This window comes from Mesoplodon mirus (genome assembly GCF_964341445.2).
Source record: "Mesoplodon mirus genome assembly, chromosome: 18".
Lineage (NCBI taxonomy): Eukaryota > Metazoa > Chordata > Mammalia > Artiodactyla > Ziphiidae > Mesoplodon > Mesoplodon mirus.
The window spans coordinates 64815163-64828167 of NC_138994.1; the positions used below are offsets into that span (position 1 = coordinate 64815163).

Consider the following 13005-nt stretch of genomic DNA (forward strand, 5'->3'; position numbering starts at 1 on the left):
TTCTAGGCAAGAGCATTATATTGTCTGTGACTAGTACACTTTTTCTCTGTTTATAAGTATAAGGGTGTTTTGTAGAAGTTTGTATTAACTCAGCTATGTTTTTTCAGTTAGTATTTGCTATGTAAACTCCAACTTAATTCGCGAGAGTGGAGGTGACTTGCTAGGCCTCTCCTCCAGCTTGTCTGTAAGTTGTCTACTGATTGTTGTATCCATGATGAGACCAGTCTACTTGTTTGGCCTCAGGCTCAGGATTCTAGTGTATCCACAGTTTCTCTCTTTCCCAATTCTCACCCCAGGATATTGGTGCCATGTGGGTGGGAAGTTTGCCATGAACTTTACCCAGGCTAGGACCTACTTCCTGCCTCATTCCTGTCAGTCCCTCCCTACTTACTGGAGGCTGGGCCAGTTCTCTTTATTACCTGGTTTTGGTTACATTCCTTTTTTATCTTGGAAGCTTGGACTAGAACTGGACTGAATCTTCCCCACCCCTAAATGGAGGTGATCTCAGGTCATTGCCCTAGCTTCCTACCCCTCCCCATTCTGATTTTGTTTCCTCTGTGCTTCTAGACTATTACCACTGAGCAGTATTTCCTACTGCTTCCTGGAACTAATGACTTAGCACAAAAGAACCTCATCAGTGGAGACAGGACCAAGAATCTGGTGACTGAAATATAGAACTTTAGATCTTATTGCTTACCACTCACTGCCTTTCTTCTGTGCATCTCTGGGGATGGGGGTGGTGATGGAAGACAGTCTATATGTGATGATGTAGAATTGATCTTCTTTAGGTTCTGCTCTTCTGAGGGGTCTATCAGCTTAGTGATGGATAAGCCAGAAACTGGTTGTTTGTATCTTGCGTAATGTAGAGCATCCATGATCCACCTCATTTCACGCCAAACTTCATCTATTTGCTTTGGGATAAAATGGTAAAAGATGTTAATTATCAAACAGGTTTAAAAAGGTTTAAGTTTCCCTGAGAGTCCAAGATGATACATTTTCCACAGTATTGGTTTTGAGCCAGGGTAAAATATTTTCAACATAGGTTTGCTAAACCAGAAAACGCCTCTTCTTTATAATCTCTTGTGTCTTGCATGTTTTTACCTGAGAGACTATTTCATTTAGTGCAAATAGTGGAAGACCTGGATTCCAGCTGGGATCCACAACTTACTGGTTCTGTAACAACCTTTGGCAAATCACTTGACCTTTTCCAGCCTCAGGTGCCTTATTCGTGAAATGTGGACAAGACATCTCCCCTTTTATACCTCACAGGACTGCTGTGATGACTGGGTGAAATGATATATTTGAAGGTCCTTTGTAAAACTGCAGGGTACATTTCTCATACATATGAAGTGTTATTAATTCTCAGCATGTAATGAAATATTCCTCATTACCACATTATGGGGAAGGTATATGATGAAGTCTGAATTTCAGAACAGGTGAAGAAAGGAATGTAGTTTTAGTTCTATGTGAACTAGAAGAACAAAGCATTACTGGAATAAGCAGAGATTCTTGGACCTATTTTAATAGAAATAACTTTCATATATTAAATTTACTTTCTTACATATAAGTGCTTCTAAAGTACAAAACAGCTTAAACAGCATATTCTTCCTAAGTAATTTAAACATCCTTGTAATTTTACAGTAGCCCGTTTGATTTCTGGGTTACCAAAGTGATTTTAACATTTTCATTATAAAGTATAATAGTTGTTACTCAGTTGTAAAAGTCATTCATATTTTTGTGTCTGTCTCTGTAGATGACAGATATTCTTCCAAATCTTTTTTTTATTAGTTTCTGCTTTATATCAAAGTGAATCAGTTATACATATACATCTGTTCCCATATCCCTTCCCTCTTGCGTCTCCCTCCCTCCCACCCTCCCTGTCCCACCCCTCCAGTCGGTCACAAAGCAAATCTTAATAGACACTGTCCATAAACTTTCTAGTTATTCTGACTCTCTCCAAGGAGGTTGTTAATGACATTTTTTTCATGGGACCCTGGAGCTTGTGATAGGCTTTGCATCTAATTTCACTGGGTGCTTTGAGCAAGCCGTTAACTTCTGACCCATTTACTCAACTGTAAAAAGAAGAGGTTGTACCGAATGATGTCTAAGTTCCCTTCCAGCTCTGACACTTTATGATTTATTTTTGAAGAACCTTTGGAAAGTTGGTGTCACTCAGTTTCCAGGTAGAAGGCGTTCATTGTATGAATACTACAAGGTTAAGGTCTCTCTGATTGTAGAAGGGAGTATCCAATGTTCTATTTTATTTTCAAAATTCCTTTTTAGGGCCTTAATGTGTAGTTAAAGAATAGTCTTTAAAGAATCCACAAGCCTGGTGCTCCCAAGAAACACAGAGTCTGAAATCGTGATAGTCTGTGGTGTTCGGAGTGACAGGCAAGCTTGAGTGAGCCAGTGAACGGCGCTGCATCGCTGGCAGCCATTTTCCCTTGCTTTCTAGTAATGTTCTGTAATGAAAGCCTGAAACTGAGCTTCAGGCTTTGTTAAGGCAGTGAGTTGGGCTGAAGGTTCAGCAGTGGCAGGCCGGTGAGGAGGCTCTGAACAATGCAAAGAGAGAAATCTGAAGTTCAGGGGGTAAAGCTAAAATGGAAGTCCAAGTGAAGACTTGGACAGATTTTTCTTAATGGGATTGTTGCTTTCTTAGCTAGCTTTTATTGATCCTACCTCATGCAGCATACTCTCATCTCAAAGTTTAAGGCACTGCATGACTATGGACAACTTTTAGACGTCCTGCCAAGGGCAGGTACTGTGCTTTTGTACCTTTAACTTTTGGCTATGCAAAGAATAGGTACTCAATAAATGATTATTCAGCGAATGAAGGTATGTATGAATGGTTATCTAATTCTTTAGATCTCTGCCCTCGAACAGAGTTATTATGAGGATTAAGTAAGATGATGTAGATGAGTGCACCTTGTAAGCTGTACATTGTTACAAAGTTTTCAGTTGTTACAATGACAGTCATCGTTATTGGGTGGAATGTGGCCTCCCGAAATACATGTCCACGTCCTAATCCCTGGAATTTGTATTACCTTAAATGATAAAAGGGTAAATATTACCTTGTTGGCAAAAGATGTGATTAAGTTAAGGATTTTGACAGGAGGAATTTATCCTGGATTATCTGGGTGGGCCTTAATTCCCATGACAAATGTCCTCATAAAGACATTCTTATGAGACTGAGACAGAGGGAGATGTGGCAGACAGAAGAGAAGGAGGCAGTGTAACCACAGAAGCAGAGATTGAAGTGAGGTGGCCACAAGTCAAGGAATGCCAACAGCCACCAGAAGCTGGAGGAAGCAGAGAACAGATTCTCCCACTCTCCAAAGGGAGTGTGACCCTGCCAACAGCTTGATTTTAGATTTCTGGGCTTCAGAACTGTGGGAGAATAAATTTCTGTTGTTTTAAGCTACCCCGTTTTTGGTAATTTATTACAGCAGCCCTAGGAAATGAATACAATTATTAACAATCTACTTGTTCTCTTTGGATAGATTGCTTTAGCCTTATTGCTGAGGATGGATAGTGAGAGTTAGTGTAGAAATTTAAAAAATTATGTGTAGAAACAATGGTTATTTCTTAATTTTTCTCAGTGATGAAGTGAAGAGGTATTAACTGAAGAAAAATCAAAAACATAGGTACAGGGAAGCCTATGGACTGAGTTTAACGGGCTTAGCTAAGTAGCTCTAAAAGAAGTACCATTTTCACCCATTTTTACCTTATACCGTTGATCTAAAAATAACTGCCAACATGATCCCCCTGATTTTAATGTCCAAATTCAGCTTCTAAAGACTTGCTGACACATTTTTTAAAAAGAAAGACCATGAACTTCCTAGGTCTGTTGGTTAAAAGTTTTGCATCCATTTCTCACCCTGCCCTTTAAAAATGTTGGTTTTCATCCCCAAAATTACACCCCTTTCTCTGTACTCAGGCAAGATAATATTTTTATTTAAATGTGAAGGTGATTGGTTTTCTCACAGCACAGTTACAAGGTGCTTGAGGGGATGATAGATTGGCTATATTTAATGAGCTGTGTTTCTATTACAGCTTAGGAGCATTTGAAGCATTACAGTATATAAATTATAGCCTAATTGCCCTTTAGGCTTTAGCAGCTCAGAATATGCCAAGTGCCGAGTCTCAACACTTTGACATTTCTGCTGCATGTGCTGTCTATAAAGGCTGTATACCTTATCTGTGATTTTCTACACCTCCCCTGGCTTAGCCCTTCCCCTTTCTGGCTGCACTCCTTGGCTTCTTTTTCTTACTGTATTTACATAGACTCCCTTGCTGTTTACAATGTTTGGTTTGTGTAGTGCCTTCAACACTGTCTTAGATCTGGAATCATACAAATGCTCTCACAGCTGGCACTTGCCTCTGCAGATTATGGTGTGTGGTGAGCTGAGCTGTGAATGCCAGTGGGTGAATGGCTGCAGCTGGTTTTCATTCTGAGCAAGAGAGATTGAGAAGCCCAGTATAGATAAGGGGAGAGATGATATTGCATTAACTCTGGTCAGTGAAGTTTTCCCTGTTGGATGGAGCAAGGCAGTCCACTGAAGGCTGTGGGTGCAAGGAGATGGTCTGGTTTTAGCCTGGCCAAGAAGTGCTTTTTTGAACACTTTGGGAATTGGCTTTTATCCAAGTCTACATTTACCCGGCTGGCTGGAGAGTCTGTAGAGGCCGCTTTGGGAGACCAGAGCAGGCTAGAACTTTAAAGAATTCCTGGCCTGGCCCGCCTTCATCCATTCCACTTAATGTTGTGATGAAAGGGAAAGAGAAAAAGGCAGTGGAGCCCTAGACTAGGTGAAAAGGAGGAGTGAGGATAGTCATCCGGAAGTAAGAATGGAGCTGGAAACTCTTGGAGTAGCTTGAGACTGTGACAGACTGAAGAAAGTCAGCTTTCTTGTGTTTGAACCTAGTGGATTCAGGGGAGCCTTAAGTGGAATAAAGCAGAAACAGAACTTAATGTATGATTAGAGAAGTGCTTCTCTAAGAATATGTATGGTTGTTAAAGAAGTCATGAAATGTTAGCGCCAACTAGGTGCTTAAGAAGGCATCTAGTCCAATTCTTTTATTTTATATATGAGGAAAAAGAGGCCCCTGGATCAAATGAATTGTCCAGTGCTCCAAGGTTTATCAGTAGAAGATTCAGGACTAAAAATGTATGCTAATTGTCTTCTAGTCATTATTCTTCTTACTCTGTTCCACTATTCCTTACATTGGGTTCAAAAGATAAGCCAGTCTTTCATATTCTCCTCATGCTTCATTCTTCCTTTTCCCACCCCCTTCCCCCTGTCCATGTTCTACTTTTACTGGCAATAAAGTAAGTGATGTAAATGTTTTGAATTTTTAAATACTACACTCTCAGGTCAAGAAAGCAAGTAAGTTCTTGAAAGGTTTGTTTTTTTTAGTCTAAGAGGTCACCTAAAATATCTCATTTGGGATGAGAGAAGTAGGATAGGATTTGTCTGCTCACACTTTGCAAGCATATTACAATATCTTCTTCCTGAGTACTTAATAAACCCACAATCTTGCATATCATGTTTTAAAGCATTTTCCCTTCTTATTAATTAATAAATGAATGAATGTATAATTTATTGCATACTTATTATGTGCAGGCACTTTAGTGAATGCTTTACATGCATTACCTTGTTGAATTCTCTCAGTGACACTGAGAGCTAGTACTATTATTATCACCATCCCTGTTTTACAGATGAGGAGATTGAGATTTAGAGAACTTTATTTGCCCAAAGCTCACAGCATTTCCTCATCTTAGGTCCTCACTACTTGCCTGGAGGGTTGCAATAGCTTCGTATCTGGTTTCCCTGCCTTTAGTCTACTTCTCCTTAAATCTGGGAATGATATGTGAATTATTTAGTAGCCAATGAGAATGAGTACTTACTATAAACAACCAGTGTGGCCATACCAATGAGAATGGGAGGAATATCCTCCCCTGCTTGAATCTATCCTAAACATCTGTGAGAACCTATAACTGACTTTCTCCAAAACTTTGGCCAGCTCCCTATTGCCTGCAGAATCAAGTACAAACATCTTACCATGGCCTTTAATAAAGCCCTTGTGTGATCTGATCTCATTGCTACTTTCATTTTTACCTAATTTCTCACTACTGCCCTTTACTCACACTATGTCCCAGCTAATCTTGACTACTCATCATTCCCCAGATACGATTTTTTGCTCTCTCTGCCTTATCTGTTTATTCTTTTTCTTTGCCTCTTAGTCTGTTTCTCCTCACTACAGACTAACCCATCCCTGTAGGCCTAGCTCAGGTACCAGTTACATCCTCTATGGCAACTTTTTTATACCCACAAATGTAGGCAAATTTTTACTTCTTTGTGCTGGCACAAAACTTTTTTTTTTTTTTTTTTGTACCTCTCTTTTGGCACCTAACTCATTTTACAAATAGTATTTATACACATTTCTTGTCTACCCTAATGGATTTTAAGCGCTTTAAGGTCAGGGACCATGTGTAATTCAACTTTGTATCTCCCTTACAGTGCCTGACACCTGGGTGTCCAACAAATATTTATTAGATTGACCTGACTATATGTCAAAGTGATATTTATGATGGGGCTATTGCTATTACAGAAGTCCACACTTATCCATGGTTTTGCTTTCTGCAGTTTCGGTAACCATTGGTCAACTAAGATCTGAGAATATTAAATGGAAAATTCCAGAAATAGATAATTCATATGTTTTAACTTGCCACTGTTCTGAGAAGTGTGATGAAATCTCCTGTCATTCTGCGCCGTCCTGCCCAGGACGTGAATCACCCCTTTGTCCAGCGTATCCCTCCCATTAGTCACTTAGTAGCCACCTTGGTTATCAGATTGTTGCCATATTGCAGTTCTTGTGTTCAGGTAACCCTTATTTTACTTAATAATGGCCCCAAAGCACAAGACGTAGTGATGCTGGCAATTTGGTTATGACAAAGAGAAGCCACAAAGTGCTTCCTTTAAGTGAAAAGGTGAAAGTTCTTGACTTAATAAGGAAAGAAAAAAATATATATGGTGAAGTTGCTAAGATCTGTGGTAAGAATGAATCTTCATTCCGTGAAACTGAAGGCAAAGAAATTTTTCGTAGTTTTGCTGTTGCACCTCAAACTGCAAAAGTTATGGGCACAGTGCATGATAAGTGCTTAGTTAAGGTGGAAGAGGCATTAAATTTGTACAATAAGATATGTTGAGAGAGAGAGAGAACATTCACATAGTTTTTATTACGGTATATGGTTGTTATAATTGTTCTATTTTATTATTGTTAATCTCTTACAGTGCCTAATTTGTAAATTAAACTTTAGCATAGGTATGTACGTATAGGAAAAAAATAGTATATATAGGGTTAGGTACTATCTGCGGTTTCAGGCATCCACTGAGGGTCTTGGGATGTATCCCCTGAGGTTAAGAGGGGACTACTGTATATTCATTTTGTGAATTGGGTTACTACAGGCATAAAGATCGTAAGATTTGTCCAAGGGATTCAGGGGCAATTTCAGACTAGATCCAAATTCTCTTGTTGACTAGTCAGTACCCCTTTCTCAAGACCCTAAGATGTCACCATAGGGCTTTTCCAGAAAAGACCATGGACAGGGAACACATTTTTTAACCTCTGTAAGCTACACATTAAAGTGTCAGTTCTGCCAGAAAGAAGTTCAAAGAATGAGAAATCTTAGGTCCAGCTGAATTTGGGTTAACATAAACTGGTGGGTCATTCTCTTCTCTTTTTCTCTGGGATATTGAATTAATTAATACAGTCTTTCTCTGTGTTGGAATTATCAGTGGGCTACTGGGTAAGGATAATATTCTGATCTCTACTTCTGGCAGTGATTTTTCTCTCCAGTATGGGAGACTATTGCTACCTACCACAGTGGCTGATACAGCTCTTATTAACACAGTGTTTTATCTGTAGCTTTTTCTTAAGCCTTTGTATAAAAACTCACATTTCCCTGAGCTCTGCATTTTAACCAAATCAACAGGCTGTTTGCACATGGTTGTCTTTAAATTAGCCCAGATTGCTGTTCTTTCTTATGCTTGGTTCTCATCCCCTCCACCATGTCCCTTCTTTCTCCCTCTTACCTCAGAAGAAACAAACTGTTACCTGAATGAAATCTAAAACTTGCTGGTGTCTTTGTTTGGCAGCTGCAACCTCACTGTCTGAGATTGCTTCCCTCAGGGACTGTTGGGTATTCAGAGAATCCAGCTCCACAACAGCAGAAAGGCGGCAATACAGACTAATAAATTTCTCCCTGTAGCTGCAAAAATGAACTGGAAAATGGACAAGCAAAATAAAACATGTTAAGATCTGGTATCAAAATAGAGAAATTCATACCTCAGAGGAAACAAGTTGAATGAAAACATGATTTATTAATCCTATCAGTGGAAAATATTAGGCCATAAATAAATTATAAATGTGCTCTTAAGGGGCCAGTTGTCTGGCCTTAGTCATACAGTATTCCCTTTTAAGGTTTACCAAGTCCTGTTAAGGTATGGGGAAGTGGAGTCGGCTAAAGCTGTAGTTTATGTTCAGCCCCTAAACTTGGGCTACTATGGGGAGAATAAGTTTGCTTATCACTTTAAAGGAAAGAAAAAAAAAAAAAAAGCAAGTAGCAATTTGAAACCTAGTTTTGACTGCCATGTCTGATTTCCAGTATGTATCTTGCATGTTCCTTTCCAAGGCCAGAAGTCCCAGAAGATACAAGGCATGCTTTTCTCAGGGTATGTTTTGTCTTTTGTCTGGCTGGAAAATGTCTGTAAAGACCTAGTATGATGAGTTTTGCTTCTTCTCCTGCCTCTCCACTCCTCAGCTCCTCTGGAAGGATGATGGAGCTAATGCTCGATAGATCATTTTTGTCTTCACCTTCCTCTCTTAAAAGATAATGGGCCAGAGGCCAAAGGAAACAGTCTAATCTTCATCTCTATCATGGAGGAGGGAGAGAGGAGTGTGGGACTCAGCCTGGTGCAGGCAACCTGAGGTGATGCGATTTTTCATACTTCTCTGACTGGCTGTGATCATATACCATAACTTCAGATTCCAGTAAGATGAGGAAAGCATCCCAATTCAGACTAGTGTAGTACCAGTCTCTTCCTGGCCATTGCTGAGTTTGGAGACTCACTCGCCAGGAACCTCCCTTACTCTGTGTGCCTCTGACCTGTATCAGTGTGTTTTGTGCTTTGGAAATAGGGCTGTAATAACTCAGCAAATCTGTGGAATGGAAACATTTTTATTTTGGCTTCTTTGGTGAGGAATTCTAGGAAGAACATCTAACTACTGTCCTTGGGCCTCTTTGCTGCTGATTCCTGAGACCTAGACCTGGACATTTAGGGAAACTAAAACCACATACCTCAAAATGGGGCATCTGGTCATCTATACACCTTACTGAGGGAGCCCTACTTTAATGCACATTGAGAGATTTTGCGTACCCTACAATTCCCATCTTACCACTGCCTGCTTCCTTACTTGATTTTTCTCTCAGGATGAAACTCAGTTGAGTGTAAGGGTAACCTGCTCTGTTTGTGTTTCCTCCTATTGAAGTGGTAGAGAAGAATGGAGTGAGGGCTCCAGTGGCCCATCCTTATTCCAGCTGTGCACCATCTCAAGGCAGTGTTTCTGAATTCCAGTAGCTTTGGTTCTGGGTTTTTTTTTCTCTCTGGTGTCAGATCCTTCCTTCTCACTTTCTCTGCTCTAACACTTCCTTGTCTGACAGAAGAACTGATCTCGTTAAATGACAAACTATTGACCTCTTCCCAGATGATCTACTTTTCATGCTTTTCCCTGGTTACAGACCTCTGTAGAGCTCCGTCTTGACTCAGGATAAAATCCAAACATCACTATAAAGCAAGGTCCTTGAGATCTAGGATTTTAATTTATCTTCAGTCATATCTTTTGTCATGCAACCACCCTCTACCCTCTGCCTGCATTGACCCTACACTTTGGTCAGGCTGAACCTACTACAGGCCCTTTTGTGCTGCCATGCTTGTGAACATGCCATTTCCTTCTCCTCCAATACCCTTTTTTTACCAATACCTTCAGGTCAGATTCTTCTGATACTTGAAAATTTAGTTTAAATATCTTCTCCTCAGTGAAATCTTCATGGACACCTCTTTCCCTCCAGGCAGAGTTAGTTTCTCTCTTTTGTGCCCCTAGACCACTTGTTTCTAACTGTATCAGGACACTGATCCTGCTTTACTGTAATAATGTGTTTACTTGACTGCCTTGGTATTAGACTGTGATTTCTTTGAGGGCAAGAACCGTGTCTCCTGTTAATCTTTATTTCCTCAAAACCTGGAACATTATAACTGCTCAGTTAATGTTTATTGACTGAATGAACAACAGCAACAAAATGTGTACCCTGATCTGAGGAGAGCAAACCCTTCCTCCAAAGTCTCCTCTTTCCCTCCATTCTCTTTTCTCAAGGTGCTTTTGCTTTTCCTGTTTCAAAAGGTGTACTTCAGGTCTGTGATATTTACTGGCCTCTCTGCAGGAAAGAGTCACCATTACTTTTTAGCTTACTCTTGACCCTTGTAGCTCCCTGAATGTGTCTTTATGCCTTTCAAGGAGGAATTATATCCTGTTTGCACTTGACAGATGTCCTCTCTTGGCTGGAGGGTGAAGAGAGTGAAGTGTCTCACAGTCTGCCTTTCCAAACCAAGTTGTAAAAAAAAAAAAATCAGCTTTTTTCCTTCTTTCTAAAATATGACTGGGAAGATAGTGAGAGGCACTGAAGAGTTTCTTTAAAGGAAATACTATCGGTCCCATCTGAATTCTAGAACGCCAGGGTGTCCACAACTTTCTCTTGTTGTGTCTCCTTGTGGTCGGAGCCTTGGATCAGTGGGTGGTCTCACAGTGCCCACACCACCCGTGCCACTCACCACAGTGAGCTATGAGGACCTTTCAACGACAAGGACAGGGCTTCACTTTCCCGCTCTAGTGGTTTTTATCCAGAGCCTTTAATGTTACTTTAACAAATGTTACTTTAACATAGTCTTTTGTGGTTTAGCAATGATACATTTGGTAGCCATCACTGAGAAGGGGAGGATAGACTGGAAGCTTCTAATTTTTTTCTAATGTGAATCACATGCATTTTACAGGCAAAATGGTATAAGGATACAAAAATGCATTATCCCAGACCACATGATTTGTTATTAATTTACAAACTAAGACTGATTTTCTGTGGTGTTTTCTCTCTCTTTTTTTTCTGTGTAAAATTGTTGGCACCAACACTGGAAGTCAGATTAGGAGTATAGTGGAAAGTACTCAGGGTTAGGTATCAGATGAAACGATTTGAGTCATAGTTCTGCTACTTACTACCTTCATAATAATCGGCATATAACCCGCGGGAGCCTCCGTTTCCTCATATCTAAGACAGGGGTAATAATGTCTACCTAGGATAAAACAACATAATAATAAACAGTGAAGTGCCCAGCATAGCATGTGGCACATATCAGATATAAAATAAATTTTCGTTCACATCCCTACCACGTCCCCCTGGGAAGAATGAGGCATTTAGTAGGTAGGATATTAGAATGGGATTGAGATTAGAATATTCTTCCTAAAGATCTCCAACTCAATAAAATCCTAATCAATCTGGGCCACGTCGCCTAGTTTGGAAGCTAAGGAACCAACAAGATTACTTCCTAGGGTCAGTTTGGTTCCGTGATTCTTTGCCAAGGTGTCAGAAGGAACCTGGGCATAAGATGCCTCTCTAAAGATTCCTGGTAGTGAGTGAGTTGATGTTGGAATTCAGGAGCAGTGTCCTAACTCATGAAAAATGGGCATTAGGAATGAGGGTTGAGACCGTGCCATTGCTTATAAGCCTGTGGCCTGGATTCCATTAGGCTCAATGCCTGGATATCCCACAGGCACCTCAAACAAAACTCATCATTTGTCAGACTGAACTAACTCATCATCTCTCCCCTCCCCCCAAGCCCGCTCCTCCCCTCTTATTTCCTGTGCTGGTAGATGGCGGCATTATCCATCTCAGCGCCCTATTCAGACTCTCTGGCTCCTCCATCTTGCTCTTCAACCACATTAAATTAGTCACAAAGTCCTATTGAGTTTAGCTTTCTGAATTCCTCTTGCGTCTGCCTTCTCTTCTGTACCCCGGCTGTGGCAGTCTTGGTTTGAGTTCTGATCATTGCCCACCTGGGCCAGTCTCTTAACTGTCTCATTGCCTCTAGTCTCAGTCCTTTTTTTGTTTTCCTGCAATCCATAGCGTTGCTAAAACTTAGTAAGACCATATTATTCCTTTCCTTAAAATCTTTTAATGACTCCTCTTTGCCTATAGGATAAAATCTAACCGCTTTAGGATGGCCTAGCCCTGTGTGATTTTTACTTTTTGAAATTTTAGTTGTATCTTCTGTCACTCTTCCTCAGATGCCTTAAGCATCTTTCACAGCGAACTACTAAGAGTATACTTAATGGAGCTGCATTTTCCCACGTCTCCAAGCCTTCGTGCATGCTATTCCTTCTGCTTAAAATGGTTTTCCTTTGCTACCTTTTCTTTCCTTTTCTGAATGTTTATTTATACTTCAGGGTCTATCTCAAATACTATCTCTGTAAGAAAGGATTAGGTGTCTTTCCTCTGAAATTCAACAACCTGCATTTTACAGCAGGAGTTTCATTGCACTGGGACTATTGGTGTAGATGTCTGTATCCTCCACTGGATTCTAGACCTCTGGTGGGCAGATTGTGTCCTATTAATGTCTGTATGTCCAGCCCCAGCGCAGTGCTTTGCATACAGTGGAAACTCAGTAAATATTTGCTGAATGAAGGATGCAGCCAAGCACTGAAGTATGAAATATATACCAGGCTTCAAACTGTTTCTAAAAAATTCCCCAGTTTCTTAATCTTGCTAGTCAAGTCAGTTGGAATTATAGAGCCAAGGAAATTGATAAAAGTCAACTTTCTTCTTCATAGGCCTGCTCTCAATTGTGACTGCCCACAGGGTCAGGGCAAGGTGACCTCCTCAGTGTAGGCTAGGCAAATCCT

The 13005-nt window shown here is 40.4% G+C and overlaps 1 protein-coding gene across 2 annotated transcripts in view; it reads right to left on the minus strand.

Annotated features, from left to right (window-relative positions):
- ANKFN1 (ankyrin repeat and fibronectin type III domain containing 1) overlaps positions 1-13005 on the minus strand; it is a gene marked incomplete at both ends in the record, with an annotated part of 278167 nt that overhangs the window by 14120 nt on the left and 251042 nt on the right. For both annotated transcript variants that reach the window (XM_082603572.1, XM_082603571.1), the window contains 2 exons: positions 698-911; positions 8116-8282. In XM_082603572.1, coding sequence (XP_082459698.1) covers positions 698-911; positions 8116-8282 — 381 coding nt within the window. The remainder of the gene's footprint in view (positions 1-697; positions 912-8115; positions 8283-13005) is intronic.